Source organism: Tubulanus polymorphus, chromosome 6 (genome assembly GCF_964204645.1).
Source record: "Tubulanus polymorphus chromosome 6, tnTubPoly1.2, whole genome shotgun sequence".
Taxonomy (NCBI): Eukaryota; Metazoa; Nemertea; class Palaeonemertea; order Tubulaniformes; family Tubulanidae; genus Tubulanus; species Tubulanus polymorphus.
In genome coordinates, this window is record NC_134030.1 from 16,975,260 (window position 1) to 16,995,897 (window position 20,638).

The window sequence follows — 20,638 nt, forward strand, 5'->3', positions numbered from 1 at the left end:
AACATTTTCTTTTTACTTAAAACTTTTGATGAATAAGATTTAATTTTGATCTTTTAAATTTTGTCTAAAACTTCAATGATTCAGAAGAATTATGATCATTTGCTTATCCCGAACTTCTCATTCTCGATAATTTCAACGATTCAGTAAAATTATGATTGGTTACTGATGTTGGCTAATGATCCACTTCTCATTCTTATAACTTCGATGATTCAGTGAAATGCCGATTTCATTCTCGGTGACTTCAATCAACCTACTTTCAATGAAATTACAATTACTAGATTGTTACTAATGACGTAGACTCGACGTATCGGCCCCACTCCGCGCGGTTGCGCCACCGCGCGGGATTTACGCGAAGCAACAGAACACAAACATGGCCACTCACTCAATTTTCAATGATAGAAATCGTGTGTGCATTTCAATTATTTCGGCTGTTAGGGTTTTAAGGCACAATATAAGTTGATGATGTGATATGGCGATGTTAATTAATGATAATTCCGCAGTGAAGCTAGTCACGAACGATGCCGATTGAGTGTACAGCTGCCAAAAACACTGAAATGTGCGTAGTTGCGTAACTATTTGCAGTGAATTGCAGACGAAACATGAAGCCTTAACGGCCGTTTAAAAAAAAATTATACCAATTGCAATTGTGAAGTAAAAATGAGATAGAACCTAAGTTAAAATTCTGGCCATTTCTAAAATGTTATTACTAATTTTTAGTCAGTGTGGAACGTTTAGTTTTCCAACAATAATGAGGGGTGGTAGGTAGTCATGCAATTCAAGTCATCATTTATTACACGTTACTTCCGTGTTGTCGAAAATCTCGCGAGTCCTGGACCAAACCCCAATGAACAATGTGATCTGTGTGCTGGCCACAAATGCACACAGATCACACTACGCTACCCATTACACACTCCAGTACCCACAGCTTTCATATATCCATCCAAATATTTAGTGTCTTTCTTCCTGGATTCAGTAAAATTATGTTTATAAAACCTGTGGACTAGATCGATGATATCGCGTCGTCTGGTTTTAGATTTACAGTGAGTACGTGCAGACAACTGAATTGCTGCAGACGGAGAAAGAAGAGAAAGCTCGATTGAACCTGCAGTTAGATCACATTCTGCAGGAAATCGAAGACAAAGCCCCCATCATTAAAAAGCAACGTGAAGATTACGACAACGCCATCCAAACAATTCATCAGATGACAAAACAACTCGACATGGCCATGTTGGTAAGTTAAGCCTATCTCGGGTCCCTTAAGGGAAGACGCGGGTCTGAAAATCCAGATTTTCCGTTTTTTTCCCAAATTTTCAAAACGGCAATTTTCCGATACCTTAATATGTTTATTCGAATGTCACAAGTCCAGTTTACCGACATAATGCCACAAAATGTAATAAAACATAATTTTGTAATGTGTGTTGTTGTTAATTTATTAAAACAAAAGGATTTTGATCGGAAAATTAGCAAAGTTTTGTCCGTGGTTACGACTAGTTTTTGTTGACGAAGTCGGCCATATTTGGTATCGTGGAAATCACGGTTTCAACAAGAATAACGGCTAGCTACTGCTAGATCCAAGTCTCGAAAGGTTGTTCTTAGATTCGTCATCAAACCTGGCGTCATAATTCACGGAAATATCCTTATACGGTAGTCCCGTGCACCTGCTGAATGTTGCGCGATGCTGATTGGTTCCGAGTGCGCTTCGGGCACTTCCGTGCTTAGTAACGCCAATCATGTGACCGAACAAAATGGCGGCCGCCAGTAAACAGTAAACTGCATCGTTCGAATTTGTTTTGAAAACTGACGTTTATATCGATATTTCTGTGCATTAGTTCGTCGGTCTTTTCACAAGAACAATGGGTAGAGCTACGAAGTTTGCTTCGAAGCATAAATTTGGAAGTAAATCAAAGAAAAAGTCAGAAACACGAGGTAGGAAGAGAAAAATCGAAAATGTTGTTGGTGAAATTTTGATACAAGTTGATGAAGCTGCTGTCAGTATCAACGAGGCTGTACCCTCTACACGTGGTGGTACCAACGAGCCTGTACCCTCTACCAGTGGTGGCACTCCAGTGATCCAAGATCCAGTGCCAAAAATTAGTGCCAGTAAAAAAAAGTTGAATTTGTACAAAGACATCAGGCCTATTGATGATGAGGATGACTGTGACAGAGAACCTGCTGTTGCCACTGGTTCATTTTTGCTTCTCCACACAGACTCGTTAGATAAACTTGTAGCGCCACTGAAATGTCCTTCCTGTTCCCAGACAGGGCACCTAAAATCTGATTGCACCGGTACTAGGATGGGTCTGTCGAACCGTGTAAAAATTATTTGTGAAAATGATTGGCATGATGCTTCATTCGTTGTTTCGTCTACTTGGTCCAGCCCCCGTGACATGACGGCAGCTGATGTAACTGCCAGAGCTCCGTTCGAGATAAATAAGCGTGCTGTTTTAGCCATAAAAGAAATAGGACATGGCTGTTCAGCCCTCAATAAAGTTACAGAAATACTTGGTGTGAATGGCGGACTCCATCATAAAACATATTCTAAGTACAACAAGGAAATTCATTTATCTGTGGTATACACTCATGGCGTACAAAACATGGCTGACACTCATGCAATTATTTGTAAAGCTTATGAGGAGTTGGATCCAGACAATCGTGATGAAGACATCATCAATATTGATGTGTCTTACGATGGAACTTGGATGAAACGAGGGCATCAATCAAATATTGGCATCGGTTTTGTTATCGATACTCTCACTGGTCTAGTTATTGATTTTCATGTGATGAGTAAGTTTTGCCTAGAATGTTCTGTTGTTGGTGAAAAGTTACGTGGTGAAGAAAAAGAGGCTTGGTATGCTCTGCACAAAGATAACTGTGATTGTAACTATACTGGGTCATCTAATTATATGGAGGTTGAAGCTGCAGAAATTTTGTGGGCCCGCTCAATGAATCATGGTTTTCGGTACACTGTTCTTATTGGAGATGGAGATGCCAATGTGATTTCGAAACTCAATGCACTGAAACCATATGGTAATGACATTATTATAAAAAAAGAGGAATGCATCAACCATATCAGTAAAAGGATGTTCAATGGCTTGAAAGTTGTAGTCCGTGATGCAAAAGTAGCTGGCTCTAGGCAAAACCCACTGAGCGGCCGCGGTAAAATGACCAATGCCAGGATGTTGAAATGGGGACAGTATTACAGGAATGCCATCACTAATGGTGAAACAGTTGAGGAAATGCAGAATGGTGTCTGGGCAATTTTGTTGCATGCATCATCCACGTTTGATGATCCACATCATGATCGCTGCGGAGTGTGGTGCTACCACAAAATTGCCGAGGCAGAAAACATTTCACCTGAAACTGTTTTCAATAGAGTGAAACATGATCCCATACTCACCAGGGAGGTAGCTGGTTACTTTGTTCCGCTCTTTAGAAGGCTGACCGATGAAACATTGCTCAATCGCTGCCTTCGTAAGACAACATCAAACCGGAATGAAAGTTTACATTCTGTTGTCTGGCGCCACTTACCAAAAACTAGTTTCTGTTCATACAAAACTGTAGAAACAGGAGCTATGATGGCTGTGTCTAAATTCAACAAGGGAAATAACAGTGTCGGGGATATTATGGAGTCTATGTATCTTACACCAACTGTCCAGATGAATAAGTTGTTGGAGAGATTGGACACGCGGCGTATAAAAATGGCTGAACGTGCTGAAAAAGGCAGCACTAAAGAGGCCCGTATCAATAAAAAATTGAGAAAAGCCACAGTTGAGCATCAGCAACATGAAGAGGAGGGTGACTCTTATGCTCCAGGACTAGAAACCGTGGCAGATTTGTAAATAAATGGTAACAATTTAGTCCTAAACACTTATATATTTACAGTATATTTTCAAATTGAATTTACGAAAAAGTCAAAATTTGCCGTTTTGCAAATTTGGAAAAAATAATTCTCAAAAACTACTGAACCAATCTCCATCATCCACGTTTGATGATCCACATCATGATCGCTGCGGAGTGTGGTGCTACCACAAAATTGCCGAGGCAGAAAACATTTCACCTGAAACTGTTTTCAATAGAGTGAAACATGATCCCATACTCACCAGGGAGGTAGCTGGTTACTTTGTTCCGCTCTTTAGAAGGCTGACCGATGAAACATTGCTCAATCGCTGCCTTCGTAAGACAACATCAAACCGGAATGAAAGTTTACATTCTGTTGTCTGGCGCCACTTACCAAAAACTAGTTTCTGTTCATACAAAACTGTAGAAACAGGAGCTATGATGGCTGTGTCTAAATTCAACAAGGGAAATAACAGTGTTGGGGATATTATGGAGTCTATGTATCTTACACCAACTGTCCAGATGAATAAGTTGTTGGAGAGATTGGACACGCGGCGTATAAAAATGGCTGAACGTGCTGAAAAAGGCAGCACTAAAGAGGCCCGTATCAATAAAAAATTGAGAAAAGCCAGAGTTGAGCATCAGCAACATGAAGAGGAGGGTGACTCTTATGCTCCAGGACTAGAAACCGTGGCAGATTTGTAAATAAATGGTTACAATTTAGTCCTAAACACTTATATATTTACAGTATATTTTCAAATTGAATTTACGAAAAAGTCAAAATTTGCCGTTTTGCAAATTTGGAAAAAATAATTCTCAAAAACTACTGAACCAATCTCCATCATCCACGTTTGATGATCCACATCATGATCGCTGCGGAGTGTGGTGCTACCACAAAATTGCCGAGGCAGAAAACATTTCACCTGAAACTGTTTTCAATAGAGTGAAACATGATCCCATACTCACCAGGGAGGTAGCTGGTTACTTTGTTCCGCTCTTTAGAAGGCTGACCGATGAAACATTGCTCAATCGCTGCCTTCGTAAGACAACATCAAACCGGAATGAAAGTTTACATTCTGTTGTCTGGCGCCACTTACCAAAAACTAGTTTCTGTTCATACAAAACTGTAGAAACAGGAGCTATGATGGCTGTGTCTAAATTCAACAAGGGAAATAACAGTGTTGGGGATATTATGGAGTCTATGTATCTTACACCAACTGTCCAGATGAATAAGTTGTTGGAGAGATTGGACACGCGGCGTATAAAAATGGCTGAACGTGCTGAAAAAGGCAGCACTAAAGAGGCCCGTATCAATAAAAAATTGAGAAAAGCCACAGTTGAGCATCAGCAACATGAAGAGGAGGGTGACTCTTATGCTCCAGGACTAGAAACCGTGGCAGATTTGTAAATAAATGGTTACAATTTAGTCCTAAACACTTATATATTTACAGTATATTTTCAAATTGAATTTACGAAAAAGTCAAAATTTGCCGTTTTGCAAATTTGGAAAAAATAATTCTCAAAAACTACTGAACCAATCTCCATCATCCACGTTTGATGATCCACATCATGATCGCTGCGGAGTGTGGTGCTACCACAAAATTGCCGAGGCAGAAAACATTTCACCTGAAACTGTTTTCAATAGAGTGAAACATGATCCCATACTCACCAGGGAGGTAGCTGGTTACTTTGTTCCGCTCTTTAGAAGGCTGACCGATGAAACATTGCTCAATCGCTGCCTTCGTAAGACAACATCAAACCGGAATGAAAGTTTACATTCTGTTGTCTGGCGCCACTTACCAAAAACTAGTTTCTGTTCATACAAAACTGTAGAAACAGGAGCTATGATGGCTGTGTCTAAATTCAACAAGGGAAATAACAGTGTTGGGGATATTATGGAGTCTATGTATCTTACACCAACTGTCCAGATGAATAAGTTGTTGGAGAGATTGGACACGCGGCGTATAAAAATGGCTGAACGTGCTGAAAAAGGCAGCACTAAAGAGGCCCGTATCAATAAAAAATTGAGAAAAGCCACAGTTGAGCATCAGCAACATGAAGAGGAGGGTGACTCTTATGCTCCAGGACTAGAAACCGTGGCAGATTTGTAAATAAATGGTAACAATTTAGTCCTAAACACTTATATATTTACAGTATATTTTCAAATTGAATTTACGAAAAAGTCAAAATTTGCCGTTTTGCAAATTTGGAAAAAATAATTCTCAAAAACTACTGAACCAATCTCTTTGAAATTTGGAGGAGTAATTGAGAACATTCTATAGCATACAATCCTGAATTTTCAATCAAATCCAGTAAAGATTGGTGATGTTATGAACTTTTATATTTCATTTTCACCCTTGCCGAAAGACCCCGGGGGTAATATGACACCTAAAATGTAAAAAGTCCCCAAACTATAGGGAAAATCCAACTATTGCATGCATACAAGTACTATAAATGAATTTATATAACTTTTTGTGGTATATGTGGCACATAAACAGAATATCATTTTTTTCTTAATTTGGTCTACCCCAAATTTGGGCGTGGCCTGGTTACCATGGCAACTGTTGTCCGGCTGGGCCAAAAATTTTTCTGAGTGTATATCTAAGTACTGTGTACCTGTAAATAAAATTATAGACTGATATAACAACTATTATTGAAAATATAAAATAATGTATTTACAGGGTAGCTTCTTCCCTTAAGATCCTATCAGATTATCATCTCGTAAACAGTCAAGTCAGTCAACGGAAATAAGATTATCCAAACTAACAAATTTTGATTAAAGAATCCCGGCAATGCTTCTGTTGCAGACATGGATCCACCATGTTTTGCATGGAAGATTCCACAGGAATCTACTTTTGGCAAGAAAGGATCCACCAGGTGTCCATAGTCTGCTGTAAGACATGAATTCCTGCAGCAATTGGATCTACCAGGTGTCGCTAGTTCTACTTCTGTACTGCGCTTCCATTTCTTCGGCATTTTGAAAGCGGCGTTGTTACTGTGGCAAGCATGGATTACATTTTCGAAAAAATAAATTTTGATTTTTCAGGAAGGGGAAAAATGTCGAATAGAAGCTGATGAAAATGCCAGAAAATGTTCGCATTTGCAACGAGAAACGCAACGTGCGAAACAACAGACGTTGGACCTCGGCCAACAGGTAACAAACTATCTCTGAAACTATCCGTTATAGACAACAGACGGATTGACTTGGTTTTAAACTTGAATGATTTCGAATAACCCCTAGTTTGTTTGCCACTTACTGGCTATAGATGAGAGGTGGATTGACTGGTCTCAAACTAGAGATATAATGATGTTACCCACGTTGAGTATATATCCCTAGGGGTAACTTTGGTACCCAGTTATGTAACTGGGTCCAGACTGAGGATTTATCCCTCAGGGTAACTCTGAGGTCCAGTATATACAACCCGGCCCTGGCCCTGGCCCTGGTATTTTGTTGTAATAAAAGCCAAACTCAATCTGACCCTTGCACCTTTTTCATGGTTTCTGTGACATAGGTGAAGATTTTAATGAAGGAACTTGAAGAAGCTCGTGGAGGTCACGTTAGCATGAATGATAGTTTCAACAATGTCTCGTCGTTGGAGGTCACCAGTTCATCGCACGTTATATCTGAACATTTAGTGACGTTTCGTAGCATCGCGGAACTTCAGGAACAGAACCAGAAACTGATACAAGTCGCGCGAGAATTGAGTGAAAATCGCGAAGAGGAAGAGAAAAAAGCGGTTAGCGATAAGTAAGTACACCAGACATGGTTTATAATTTAGACAGATGGAGAGATTTGAAAGGTGCAGCGGTTGAGAGGTGTAGACAGGGTCCCTACGGCTGTGAATTTTGACTCTTAAGTGGAAAATGATAGTTATCCTCATGTTTCTAACATATTACATCCATTTCAAAAGATTCCCTCTTCCCGCTCATGTAAAGTACACCAGGTGGGAATACTATTTTGAAACGTACAAATCGATGAGGTAGTACGCATCAATAACACAGGCCTAGTGGTTATCAGTGTATAAAGACATTGCAACAGTTTTTGCGGCGTCAAAGAACTTCAAACCTTTTCGTCAGTTGATGAAACTACTTCAGCTTGATTACATTCCAGTCTTCATCCAGACATTGGTCATTTCTATGATTCAAAATGGTTTACATTATGTTGCATTTGTTTAGGACGAGGAATTTACAGGAAAAACTCGAGGAAGCAGTGAAAGAATTGGAAATGATGAAAGATACCAAATCGAGACATGTTGAAATGGTCAGTTGAGAATCACGGGGGTTGTTTGTTAATACATGGCGTGAAAATTCATTTCTATTTTTTTATGTTCGGTTTTCTTTTATTCCAGCTTGAGAATGTGGTGCGACAAAGAGATATGTATCGGGTTCTGTTAGCGCAGACAACTAACATACAGGTAATTAACTGATTCTATATTTGAAGTTGCTCAACCAGTGGACAAAGTTACGATTAAGATTGCGTTATTACTGTGTTGGTATTCACTGGAAGGTTATCTTAGACTTACTTTCGAGCAACTAGCCTCGAGTCAGATATTTTACAACAAATTTTGTCAGACTCCGGGTTCGTAAGTGGTATTTTTATGGTTATGGCATCATGTTTTCAGATCCCGTCTGAACCGGTGGCTGTTTCGACACCCGCGCCTTCTAGATTGCGTAGTCAAGCGTCGCCAATTCTGTCGCCAACCTCAACGCCATCTGCGCCCGCCACGTCACGCGATACAACTCTCGATGAGACAAGAAAAGCCTTGAAAGAATTCCAGGAAGAGTTTAATACATATCGTAAAGATCGGGCGGATAATGAGAAGTGAGTTCAGCGTAGTATTTCACAATTGTTATTGTTATTTTGGGATGCCAATATTGATGACGTAGTGCACAGTGACTCACACAGAACCCCTCATTATAACGCATACTAGGTATCAATGGATATGAACATTATTGCAACATCGTTTATGGCGTTAAAATAAAACTTTTCATTTAAACACGGCTTCACTTGAAATGATGCATTACATTACCATGTATATCAACTAAGTTGAACATGCTTACTACACAGTGTGCCATGATGATTTCATCTTTATCAGCTGTTTATACGTAATTGCAAATCCAAGAACAAATTTTTGTGCTTAAAACTAAAATTTTCTCAGTTGATCCTACTGGACCCACGGTCCTTTATTATTAGGATCAACTGTTGATCCTTATAGAATGGTCCTGAGAGTAACTTTCTGTTAGCTCTTGGTGGCACAAATGTAACCAATAGATATACACAACAGATATTTTGTCATAGGGAGGGAAATAGGTATTGGAATTGATATGGCAAGTTTTGTCCATCAGCTCTAAGCCTTTGGAAGTGCTGGGAGGAAATGTGCAAAACTTCACTGAATTTTCCCCCATTTTACCAACCAATGCTTGACCTTGTTTCCTGACATCACAGGAAAACCCTTTCAGAAGCGCATCACTTGGAAATCCTAGAAGGGCTTTCCCAGTGACATCATTATCTATAATTTAATAGCGCTGCGCCAGAAATCTATATTAAGAATCTGCGGTCGTGCACTTCAATTCGATTCATACACAGTGTGCTTGTGTTGAGTGATAGATAGGAAAATTGTAGATAGGGGATCCTCTTGGCCCTCAACTATTTATTGACAAGTGCATTTAAGTATGAACATGTTCTAGTGATTTGGATATTGTCAGAGCCATCCTTTTCATTTACTCAAGACATAAACAACGAACGATCAAACACGTGGCAGTCTAAAATTGTCATTGAAAATGGACCCCAGATGCACTGAAAACTTGTAGTTTCAATATTTTCTTGGCGGAGGGCCCAAAACCCCTCCTTAGGGGCTTTGCACCATTGGTGCTTGCTACTGCTGGCTTGGCCTAACACTATTATTTCTAATATTCCTGGGTTTTTTAAACGCATCTGTTTTCATCCCTGATATAACAATACGAGAAATTATTCTTCTGAGAGAAGGGAGTTGACTTATAAGCCAAATATATGTTAAGATCAGAAATCAGGAATTGCAGGTCTAAAAATCGTCCTCGACCTAAACACTGCGGAGACTTATATGCCTGTTTATACGGTAAATGTACTCGTTGGTCCTATATTAGAATTTTCTAATTGTCCACGTTTTACTAATTTGCAGGATGTTGAATGAATCAATCAACAAACAGAATGATGAGTTATCAGCGTTACGTGTTAGAAATGCTCAACTGTCTTCAAAGGTATCCACGGATCGGTGCATTCACCATAGCCTCGTGATCTAGCATTAACTTACAGGGTTGCCACTTAACGATACCTAAAAATCAGTGAGAAGTCAGGGAAATTTATGGAGATTGCACATATATTCAAACTGTTTCCCTTTATGTCTTACGTGTTTGACCGTATAAAGGACACTCAAAAATGATTCCTAGTTACTCATCAATTCTCAATAGCGTCGAAAGTTCTGGCCATCGACTCTGGTGTATGAAAGTCTTGTTTATTAATATGATTTGATGTAGTTTCCATCACTATGCACGTGCTTCACTTCCATTGTGTCCAATGAAAAGAAAAATTAAAATATGCACTCCCGCATCGGGAAATGGCAGCTCATCTCTTTTCTAGAAAAATCAAAACCAGTCTGCCTGCTTCATGCGCCAACATTTTGCAGTTGTCTTTAAAATCTTTTGCTGACTTAGTGTTATTGGTGATGGAATTCAGGGGTAAGTTTTATAGACTGGTATTAACTTACACCCGCGGCTTAATCAATTCATTTTCAATCGGGTTAACCCTCGAGTTAAAGCCAATTCCAGTCTATAAACTGGCCCCTATGTCATAGAGCCTCTGTGAATGGCCACAATGATTTGTCGATTTTCTTCTTAAACTGGTTGGCCATCACTTATCAGTGGCATTTTTATTTTCAAATATAAAAATAAAAATCACCCTACTCTTTTTCCTGAGAAGTAAGGAAATTGTGTTTATTTCAGTTTTTTTTCGTTAAGAAAGTTGATTGAACAAAATTGCCCTCTTCATATTTGGAAAAATGTAGGATGAGAAAATAGGAATCAACTGTGCGAGTGGCCTAATTGATTGGATTCTTCTAAAGATGGCCGTCCTATGACCTTTTTAGTGCCCAAAAATGTCAATTTTGGCCCAAATTCTGAGTCCTGTAGCTTCCTACTGGTTTGCCATTTCTCATTGCAATTTTTGATGAGTATTCCTTGGAAAGGGTTGTTTTATACCTGAGCCAGGTATTTTTGATCGGCCAATTGTGACGCAATTGGCGGCCATCTTGGTATCATCAGTACTCATTGGTAGGTGGGAAAAAGTTTTTCCACATTATATTGATACCTAAGCATATTTTGTTACCATAATTAATTGCAAAGTTGTTGCTCATGACATCATCTATGATTGTGGTGAGTTTTAAGGACATTAGTTATTCTATATGGTCACCAGGGGGCGTTGAATAGTAGAATAACTTAGTATTTCCTTATTAGATTGGTACCTAGGCATATTTTGTTACCATGATCAATTGCAAAGTTGTAGTTTATGACATGTTCTATGATTATGGTGAGTTTTAAGGTCATTGGGTTTTGAATATGGTCACCAGGGGGCGTTGAATAGTAGAATAATTAGTATTTCCATATTAAATTGGTAACGAGAGATATTTTGTTATCATGATCAATTGCAAAGTTGTAGTTTATGACATGTTCTATGATTATGGTGAGTTTTAAGGTCATTGGGTTTTGAATATGGTCACCAGGGGGCGTTGAATAGTAGAATACTTTCAGTATTTCCATATTAAATTGGTAAAATCATAGCTGCTGACATGTTCTATGATTGTGGTGAGGTTCAAGGTCATTGGTTTTTGTATATGGTCACCAGGTGGCGTTGGACATTGAAATTCTTAGATTGTTGAGCATTGGAAACCACTTCCCAAGTGGGCATGGTGTCCCTGGACCCCTAGTTTTATTTCAGCTTGATTTCGCCAATGAGAGGAATGCGATCCTGAAGACAAACATTGAAAACTACAAGAAAGAGATCAGCGTTGGACGAGATAGGATTCAGAAATATAACACATCTGTAGCAAAACATGAACAGTCTATAAACCAACTGAGACAGGTCAGTTTACTAATACCACCACCCAAGACACCCAGTTCTACACATCCTCTCTCGGCAGGGATTCGAACCTGATTGCATCGCTACACTCGGCCACGTCTCGAACCCCTGCCACTATAGACCCGGTGCGCAGGGACATGCGTAGCTTTGCCGCACGAAATCATGCGGCTGCATGTTGTTAAATAGCTGAGGTAAATTTCACGGAAGAACTATGAATGGGAAAACCCGGGCTGAAATAAAACGGGATATCTGATTTGCTAATAATTACATTATCTAAGCTGCGCACTCGGTCCGGTGTGGTAAGGTTTTGTACTGTGGCAATCTCGATGCCATCAGGTTTGAATCCCTGCCGGGGGAGGATGAGTTCTACAGTTCTGCAGTTACATTTTTCCTGACTTCAACTCACGTTTCAGTAAAATTACAATTATGTAGTTACTAATGACGACTTTCTCATTTTCAATGTCTTCAACGATTATTTATGATAAGTTACCTCATGATATTCTCGTCAAAAAATGTTCCCTGTACTGACATAATAGCTGAGTTGCTTGAGCTGACTGGCATCCGCCATAAATGACTTTGACAGTAGGCCCAGCCATCCCCTGGCACCACTTACACTGACCTACACACTTTGTTTTGAAATTGACTTAAAATAGCGAGAATGGCTGGGGGTATATTTGGTACATCAGCATGGTTTAGTATGTTAGGGAATACAATTTTTGGTTTGAAGAATGAGAACTTAAGCCATCGTCAAGTTGCAGTCATAAAGTCACGTGACAGGATCGGAAGATTTTTTTCAGATTGAGTGATACGCCTCAATAAAATAGGTCCACAGAAATTCGTTTGTCTTAAGAATATTATAATTGTCATGATATATAGATTTAAATCCTCTGCATAATATCGTTTTTTTAAATCATGCGTAATGAATGCGATTAAGCAGTGAAAACTAATCATTACATCTACTCACGCATAAATACACCCTCACGCATAAATACACCATCAATGCAGCGCCTGTAAGCCCCAGTACCCGTATGTACACCCATACACATGTTGATGCAGATAACAGCCTCCACTTCAAAAGTTACGAACAAAATATTAGAAATATATGTGATCCGATTTACACCAAATAAACCTTTAAAGTAAGGTATTTAGCATCAATTGTTGTACCCAAAATTCCAGATTGATACACTACAAGTTTTTCGAGAAAGCGAATTTTTTATTGTAAACCAATGTTGATTGACACGCAGGCTCAGCTGTACGCCTTATTTTATCGATGACGTCAGATGTAAGCAATAACATTACCACAGGTGCAATGCAAACAGTAAAAATATTGAATTTTTTTTTAACAAACTTCTCTAACGGAATATTTATTTCTTTTCATAATTTGTCTTTCTTTTATGTGATTAAAGATTTATACTTCAGACTTAGCTTCTTCGAACCTCAGGACTTTGAAGTCCTATTGTCACAAATGCAAATTTAGCTTTACTAGCAACGCCCTTCTCATTCTCGATGACCCCTTGGTAAAGCTGTGAAATATTTTTGACTCGTAATATAGTGTAAAGTTTTTATTCAGGAATTGATGAGCAGTAAGGAGCAGGCGACCAGTGTAACAGTTCAATTACAGAATGTACGCACAGAAAATGAGTTACTGAAAAGTATTGAACAGCGTCTCTCCGAAGAGAAACAGACAATGATGAGGGAACACCAGACGCAGAATATTCTACTCACAAATTTACAGACTATTCAGGTTTGCTATTCTTTTAGATTTTTTGGGTCGTGAATTTTTGGTCTATGAAGAGTGACTATTTGCTTTTCACAAAATTTTAAGTCCTGCCGATCTTGAAAGGGTTTAAAGGACAAAAGCTATATTGCATGAATAAAAATATTCAAGTAAAAATATTTGGCATTCTGAAATTTATTTTTGGCGCACCAATGCTTATTTTGATGACTTGAACAGATTAACTAGTATTGCGTAATGTATAATAAACATCAGCCAACAGGTTGATGCTGTTTGTGTCGGATGTATAAAAACGCCATCCAACATTGGGATATGGCTTTCAGCAGTGACCCTGTCTCTACATGGGTATCGTCTAGGGAACTTAAGCGCGTTGTGCTTGGTAATTGGTGCTTGGTTCACCTGCTGATAGTAGGCGATGATATGCCACTGAGCTCAGGAGCAGGAAAAAACATCTGTCCGTTTCAGGAGGTCTCTGACCTGGAAAACTTATAGCATCTTACAAACAGGGAAAACTCGGGAAATTTGACAAGTTTTATTAAAGACCTGGGAAATGGAATTTGGGTAATATTTTTTATCATGTGTACATTTATCAATATGTGATTCATAAAAAAATGAATGAATTGTAACATTTAACCCTAGCTATTCCTTTTATTTACCTAGGAAAATTTATGTCATTGTATGTATTGATTAACTCAGAAAGATGGGCGAAAAGAGGCCATACTGCTTGAATTAAAACATGGCAGTTGCGCATTTAAAAAAATTGAATGAATTATGTTTGATTTTATTTTTGCAGAATAATTTAGAACGTCAAGAATTCGAAACGAAAACTCATAAGAATAAGCAAATTGAAACTCTCGAAAAAGAGGTCATGATTTTGCGAAGAAAAGTTGCGACAACTGAAGGCAAGGAGGATGGCCTTGTCAAACAGTTAACGGTTAGTTAGATGATAATCTGAAATTCCTGCACGCTGAATATGAAAAATGAATTCCAAAATGTTTCCATGAGCTAATAGTTTATCCAAATATTTTGTCCTCTTCAGGAATACTGCGAATGTATAGTAAAGTTCTTTATAGAAAATCTGTCAGAATAAAAATGTCTGAAATGTTTTCTGGAGCTAATACAGTTCATTCCACGTTTCGACTATTCTAATACAGTCTACCCTCGCTAAACCCAATTTTGGGACGAGGTATATTTTAGCGTATAATCGAGTTAGGCATATAACTGAATTCAACCTGATAGAAAAAATTAAAAACTCTAAGTTAGTTTACACATCCTTTTGTAAAATCATTGGCGAATAATGGCGGGAATATACTATGGAAAAAGCGATATTGGAACTAAGATTCCGTGGTGGCTAAAACAACTTTTGGTTGTCTTCTGAGTTTTGTTTTTTCGTTTTGCCTCTCAGGGTCAATTGGAAGTCGCACAAAAAAATTATAATGAGGAACGAGAGAAATATATCAAAATTCGAGATGAATTGTCGGATTCTTATGCGCAACTTCACATCGTCAAACAAGAGGTAAGAGAGAAAAACCACGATTGTAGGGTAGGGGAAATCACCTGAATTAGCAAAGCTGCCAACCCTCCTCCTGCCAATTTCATTGTTTATCCTGCTGTCCAGGGAAGCATTAAATGTCATGGATTTTTAAACAATTAGCTTTTGTAACGGAAAATGACATGGTTTCTATCAATTTCTATGTTTTCAATTGAAAGTTGGCTCTTTTTGGCTTGCAGTTAGGGGGATAAGTAATCAATATATTACATTGCGAGTGTACATAATAAGGCAAGGGTTCACTGTGGCACTAGCAGTCAGTACTCTAGGCATGATATAATATGGCAAGTGATCACTGTGGAGCTAGGAGTCAGTACTAAATTTTCCCATGCATTGAGTTAGATTTCCTGTCCGAAACTTTTATTCATGATGCAGCTCTCTTCACCTGGGCACAAGATAAGTGCTTGATTTTAAGTTAAAAGCTAAAATGCTGAAATTTTTGGATGTCCCTGATAATCGATGGCTGTCCCAAAAATGGGGATATCTGTCCCTCAAAACAATTTTCAGGGGTTGGCAGCTCTGAATTAGTATTCATTTATTCGTGCCATCATTGCCACTAACTACGAGTTATCTCGTTATGGGTCAGCAGTGTCTCGATAAACCCCTATAAAAGTTGTTTCGATTGTTTTTGAATGGATAAAGGGAGGATATATTGTCGTGAAAAGGTTTTTCTTGTCGGGCAAATGTCTTGAAAGTGCTTCTCAAAATGGCCTTGAATTTTGGATGGCCTTGATGCTATGAACCCTGATGATTGCCACTACCAGTTACCGTATTTTCCGGCTAATAAGCCGATTTTCTAGCCTAAGACTTTAACCCCAAAATATCATGATCGGCTTATTGAACGGATACAATCTGACCTAAATAAGTTCTTTCTGAACTATGTCACTCTAATGCTCCTGAAGATCATCACAATCAATAAGAGTGTTCCATATTTATTTGAGGTCATTATTTACTACCAATAATTTACTACCATTATTTACTACCAATAATAATAACTATTTTGTTACTTTGTTTCTTTCATCATGCCGCGTGATTAGTACATTTGTATATACGCGCATCAGCTGTCAGCTGCGCGCGTGTACGAATATTGGTTACAAAATATTGTTCTGTTCGTTAGTAATTACCTGAGCGAGTCTATATATAGTAGAGGGACTCAGCAATGATCGTACTCTCACAGCACTCTCACACATTGGCAGGCGTGTATTGTCAGCCTTATACATCGTCAATTAAGACCAAACTAATTGACAAATCAGTGAATTAAAATCTCCTGATGAAGGGCCTCGGCTTATTGGGCGAAGCATTAAGAAATCCTTGTATTTAAGGTTAAAAAACTGCCCTCGGCTTATTGGCGGAGTCGGCTTAATCGCCGGAAAATACGGTATCTCATAGTTCCGGTTTAGCCATCATATCTCACAGTTCCAGTTATTCCATCATTGCCACTGGAAGTTATCTTATAGTCACATTTCCACCACCATTGCTACTACAAGATTATTTCTTAATCATGGTTCTCCCATCATTGCCACCATTATGAGTTATTTCAATTATTGGAGTTATGGATATCGAGAAAATTTGATTTCTTCAAAAAAAAATTAAGTGTCTTTCTTTCCAACGCCTAGTGCACTGATCTGAGAGCAAAATTGGAGGCGGCTGAAAACCGTTTGAAAAACATGGCCAAAACTTCAACAACCTCCGTGTGGAAATCACATTTGACAACCTCTGCAACGACCTCAGCAGATGGAGATACGACTAGTCGAACGGATGATTTGTCTGATGTCGTGAAAGACTTGAAAGCACAACTCGGCCAATCATCACTTGAGGTTAAAAGTAAGTCTTGTGTGAAATTTTTCGACAGAAATCATCTAGACATTTTCTTTCTATGAGATAAAGTGCCAGGGCCAGTTGTTCAAAAGTTTGTTAGAGTTAACCGGTGGATAGTTGACATAGTGACAATTAAAAGATCTTTGTTACTATGATGTTTATGATGAATATCATAGTAACACATTATCCACCAGTTATCTTGAACAATCTTTCGAGCAACTGCAGCTCTGAGCTGTGCGAAGGCTGAAATGATTTTGATTTTTGATTCGTTGTTGTAGGTTTGAAGGAACAGTTAGAACAATCTAAACGACATGCAAGTCAATATAAGGGAATCGCTGACAGTATAGAGCAGAAACTAAAAGAACAGAATGAGGTAGTGTATCTCAACTCCTTAACTTCTGTCCATTCAACTGACCCCTGAATGATACCAGTTCCACAGTTATGGGTTTGAGTTAACTGTTAAGCGTAAGTTTAAGTCAGTTCATTTTTAGTGCATTAACTCTTGAGTCAAATCTTAACTCGTTCTGTGGAAGTGAGTCAAATTGCATGAAAAAGTATTTTAAGTCAACTTTTTCCCCTATTTCCAGTCTCTGATGCTTAAAGAGTCAATTTAATTTGTCTATTTCGTTAGCTTTAGTTGTCGCAAGAACACATGTCCTAATTATGTTCGTGCTTCTCATACATGTCACTGAGGCCGCTGCCATGTGGTGTATATATCTATTCACTATTGCTAGCTACGTACATGTATATGAGCGTAGCCCGCATGTGGCCTCATTTAAGTTTTCCAAGAAACTGCAAATGATTCTAGCCACTCCTCACATGACAAGACTGCTGGTATAGGCAATGGTAACCACTGAACTGCAGGCGTGAATATGTTTGATCTTTAAAATAATGAGTATGAAATCTTGATGAATTATAAGGGCTTAGACTAGCCTAGGCCCTATAGGTACAGCTAGCAGTTGGCCTTAAGGTTCAGTTTATGAACAGCTTCAAAACACACATGTTCGATCATGGATTGGATGTGAAGCTTATTCCCCAGAGATTGCATGGTCAACTTAATCGGCCTATGTCATGTGTATTTCCTTCAGGATACATTACGTGGGGCACATTTTAGAAGCTACCTTTGTTTGGGAACTATACCGCTAAACATTTTTTGGAGTACCCCCTACCGTATGGTGGCGCCGCCACGAGCGACTTGACTCCAAGCGCCGCCATATTTGGTGGGGTTTTTAGCCCACTTGGGACTTTAGTCCCAGCGGGCTATTGCGTTCACTTATCGTACGTCCGTCCGTCCGTCCGTTCGTTCGTCCGCTTTTGTACGTTCGTCCTTTTGAAGACGCTTCAAGGTAACGTCTTGATATTTGGGTTACACGTGTATCTATCCTAGACACATCTTCAGCCCAAAAACTGGCCCTGTCAGAATCAAGATGGCTGACTGGCAGCCATTGTTGTTCGCCAAAATCCGCACTTTTTACACATTTTTGAACTTTTTGAGGGAAATTTTGAAGACGCTTCGATCAATTACCTTGATCTTTCGGATATATATGAATCCCCCCAGGGCGCATCACCATAAGAAAAATTGGGTCGATCGGACTCAAGATGGCCGTCCTATGACCTTTTTAGTGCCCAAAAATGTTAATTTTTGCCCGAATTCTGAGTCCTGTAGCTTCCTACTGGTTTACCATTTCTCATTGCAATTTGTGATGGGTATTCTTTGGAAAGGGATGTTTTATACCTCAGACAGGTATTTTTCATCAGCCAATTATGACCCAATTGGCGGCCATCTTGGTGTCACCAGTACTCATTCGTAAGTGGGAAAAAGTTTTTCCACATTATATTGATACCTAAGCGTATTTTGCTACCACAATCAATTAGAAAGTTGTAGCTCATAACGTGATCTATGATTGTGGTGAGTTTCAAGGTAATTGGATTTCGTATATGGCCACCAGGGGGCGTTGAATAATACAATATCGTAGCATTTCTTTATTATATTCGTACCTATGCATATTTTGTAACCACAATCAATTGGAAAGTTGTAGCTCATGACATCATCTATGATTGTTGTGAGTTTTAAGGACATTAGTTTTTCTATATGGTCACCAGGGGGCGTTGAATAGTAGAATAACTTAGTATTTCCTTATTATGTTGGTACCTAGGCATATTTTGTTACCATGATCAATTGCAAAGTTGTAGTTCATGACATGTTCTATGATTGTGGTGAGTTTCGAGGTCATTGGGTTTTGAATATGGTCACCAGGGGGCGTTGAATAGTAGAATGACTTAGTATTTCCATATTAAATTGGTAACGAGGCATATTTTGTTATCACAATCAATTACAAAATTGTAGCTGCTGACATGTTCTAGGATTTTGGTGAGTTTCAAGGTCGTTGGTTTTTGTAAATGGTCACCAGGGGGCGTTGAATATTAAAATTGTTAGATTGTTGAGCATTTGAAACCATTTCCCAAGTGGGCATGGTGTCCCTGGACCCCTAGTTTTGGGAGCTGCCGCTTAGAATGTTATTTTTACACGTGGTTGGAAGCCATCTGGTTTATATTATTGGTCAGGACAGAGCTATTCAGCCGTTTTCATCAGTGAGTTCGTTCCATTTTGAATTCTTTTACTGATACACCAATAAACTCGATCATAAATTGTCACGGCCGGAGCACTCCGTTTCCGGATCCCGGCCACGCTTTCTGTTCGTCACAAATCGGTGACTTCTTGGGCGAGTAAACCACAATCCACGTTAAATTTTATTGCATTCGCACGTTCTATTATTTGCTTGCCTTTCAGCTTTTGGCGCTTGACTGGCCTAAGTGTCTGATTTGGTACCGTAAGCGGGTACCGGGCCAGTTATATTCAAATGACCTTTATTGTAGGTAACAAAACGTCATTGACTTAATTATGTCGGAATCTAGTCCTAGAAATAGAAAACCCCATTAGCAGGTGCATGATATCTCTGGTACCTCTTCCCCTACTGGCACGGCATGACCTCCGGTAGGGGTGCAGGCCAGCATTCTCTCACAGGAGCCCTCGGTTGTAAGTTCCGTGCGGCAATCCTGCAACAAGAGGGCTCAAAGTCGGCGGCCGCTCGACACACAGAGCGGCAGGCGACCTAGGCTGTAAAGAGTTCGGCGGCGCCAGCCCCCAGCGGCCGGAGTTGGTTGGCCCTCCTGGCCGCCTTCGCGAAGAGCGAAGCGAAAAGTCGTTGAGCATCGGGTTTCGGCTGACCGGCTCCCGTTACTCAAGTTACGACAGTGGCCCAAGAGGCCACTAAAACCCAGCTAATCGGTTCTTGAATCTGTTCTGTTTTAGCCGTGGTTAATCAGCCGGGTCAAGTTTGGCCTGGTTCCATTTTGGAACCAGCTCCAGGTATCAGTCCGACCGAAGACAGGTCAGGATAGCCGAGGCAGCCAAGAAGCAAGCTGCTTTAGGGCTTAATAGATTTATCCTGTTTCAGCAAAATTATTTATATTTTATTTTAAGTAATAAGCTCTACCGGTTAATGTCAGATGCTGAGACGGTAAGAGCTTGGCTACCGGTACCTCTTCCCCTTCCAGCGCGATTCGACCTCTGGGAAGGGTGCAGTCC

At 39.4% G+C, this 20,638-nt stretch overlaps 1 protein-coding gene across 2 annotated transcripts in view; it reads left to right on the forward strand.

Annotated features, from left to right (window-relative positions):
* LOC141907872 (nucleoprotein TPR-like) overlaps positions 1-20,638 on the forward strand; it is a 73,213-nt gene that overhangs the window by 12,226 nt on the left and 40,349 nt on the right. For both annotated transcript variants that reach the window (XM_074797623.1, XM_074797624.1), the window contains exons 12-24: positions 1,034-1,231; positions 6,884-6,991; positions 7,350-7,585; positions 8,014-8,098; positions 8,187-8,252; positions 8,460-8,659; positions 9,996-10,074; positions 11,807-11,950; positions 13,518-13,691; positions 14,476-14,616; positions 15,088-15,198; positions 16,848-17,055; positions 17,328-17,422. In XM_074797623.1, the coding sequence (XP_074653724.1) occupies positions 1,034-1,231; positions 6,884-6,991; positions 7,350-7,585; positions 8,014-8,098; positions 8,187-8,252; positions 8,460-8,659; positions 9,996-10,074; positions 11,807-11,950; positions 13,518-13,691; positions 14,476-14,616; positions 15,088-15,198; positions 16,848-17,055; positions 17,328-17,422 (1,845 nt within the window). The remainder of the gene's footprint in view (positions 1-1,033; positions 1,232-6,883; positions 6,992-7,349; positions 7,586-8,013; positions 8,099-8,186; positions 8,253-8,459; positions 8,660-9,995; positions 10,075-11,806; positions 11,951-13,517; positions 13,692-14,475; positions 14,617-15,087; positions 15,199-16,847; positions 17,056-17,327; positions 17,423-20,638) is intronic.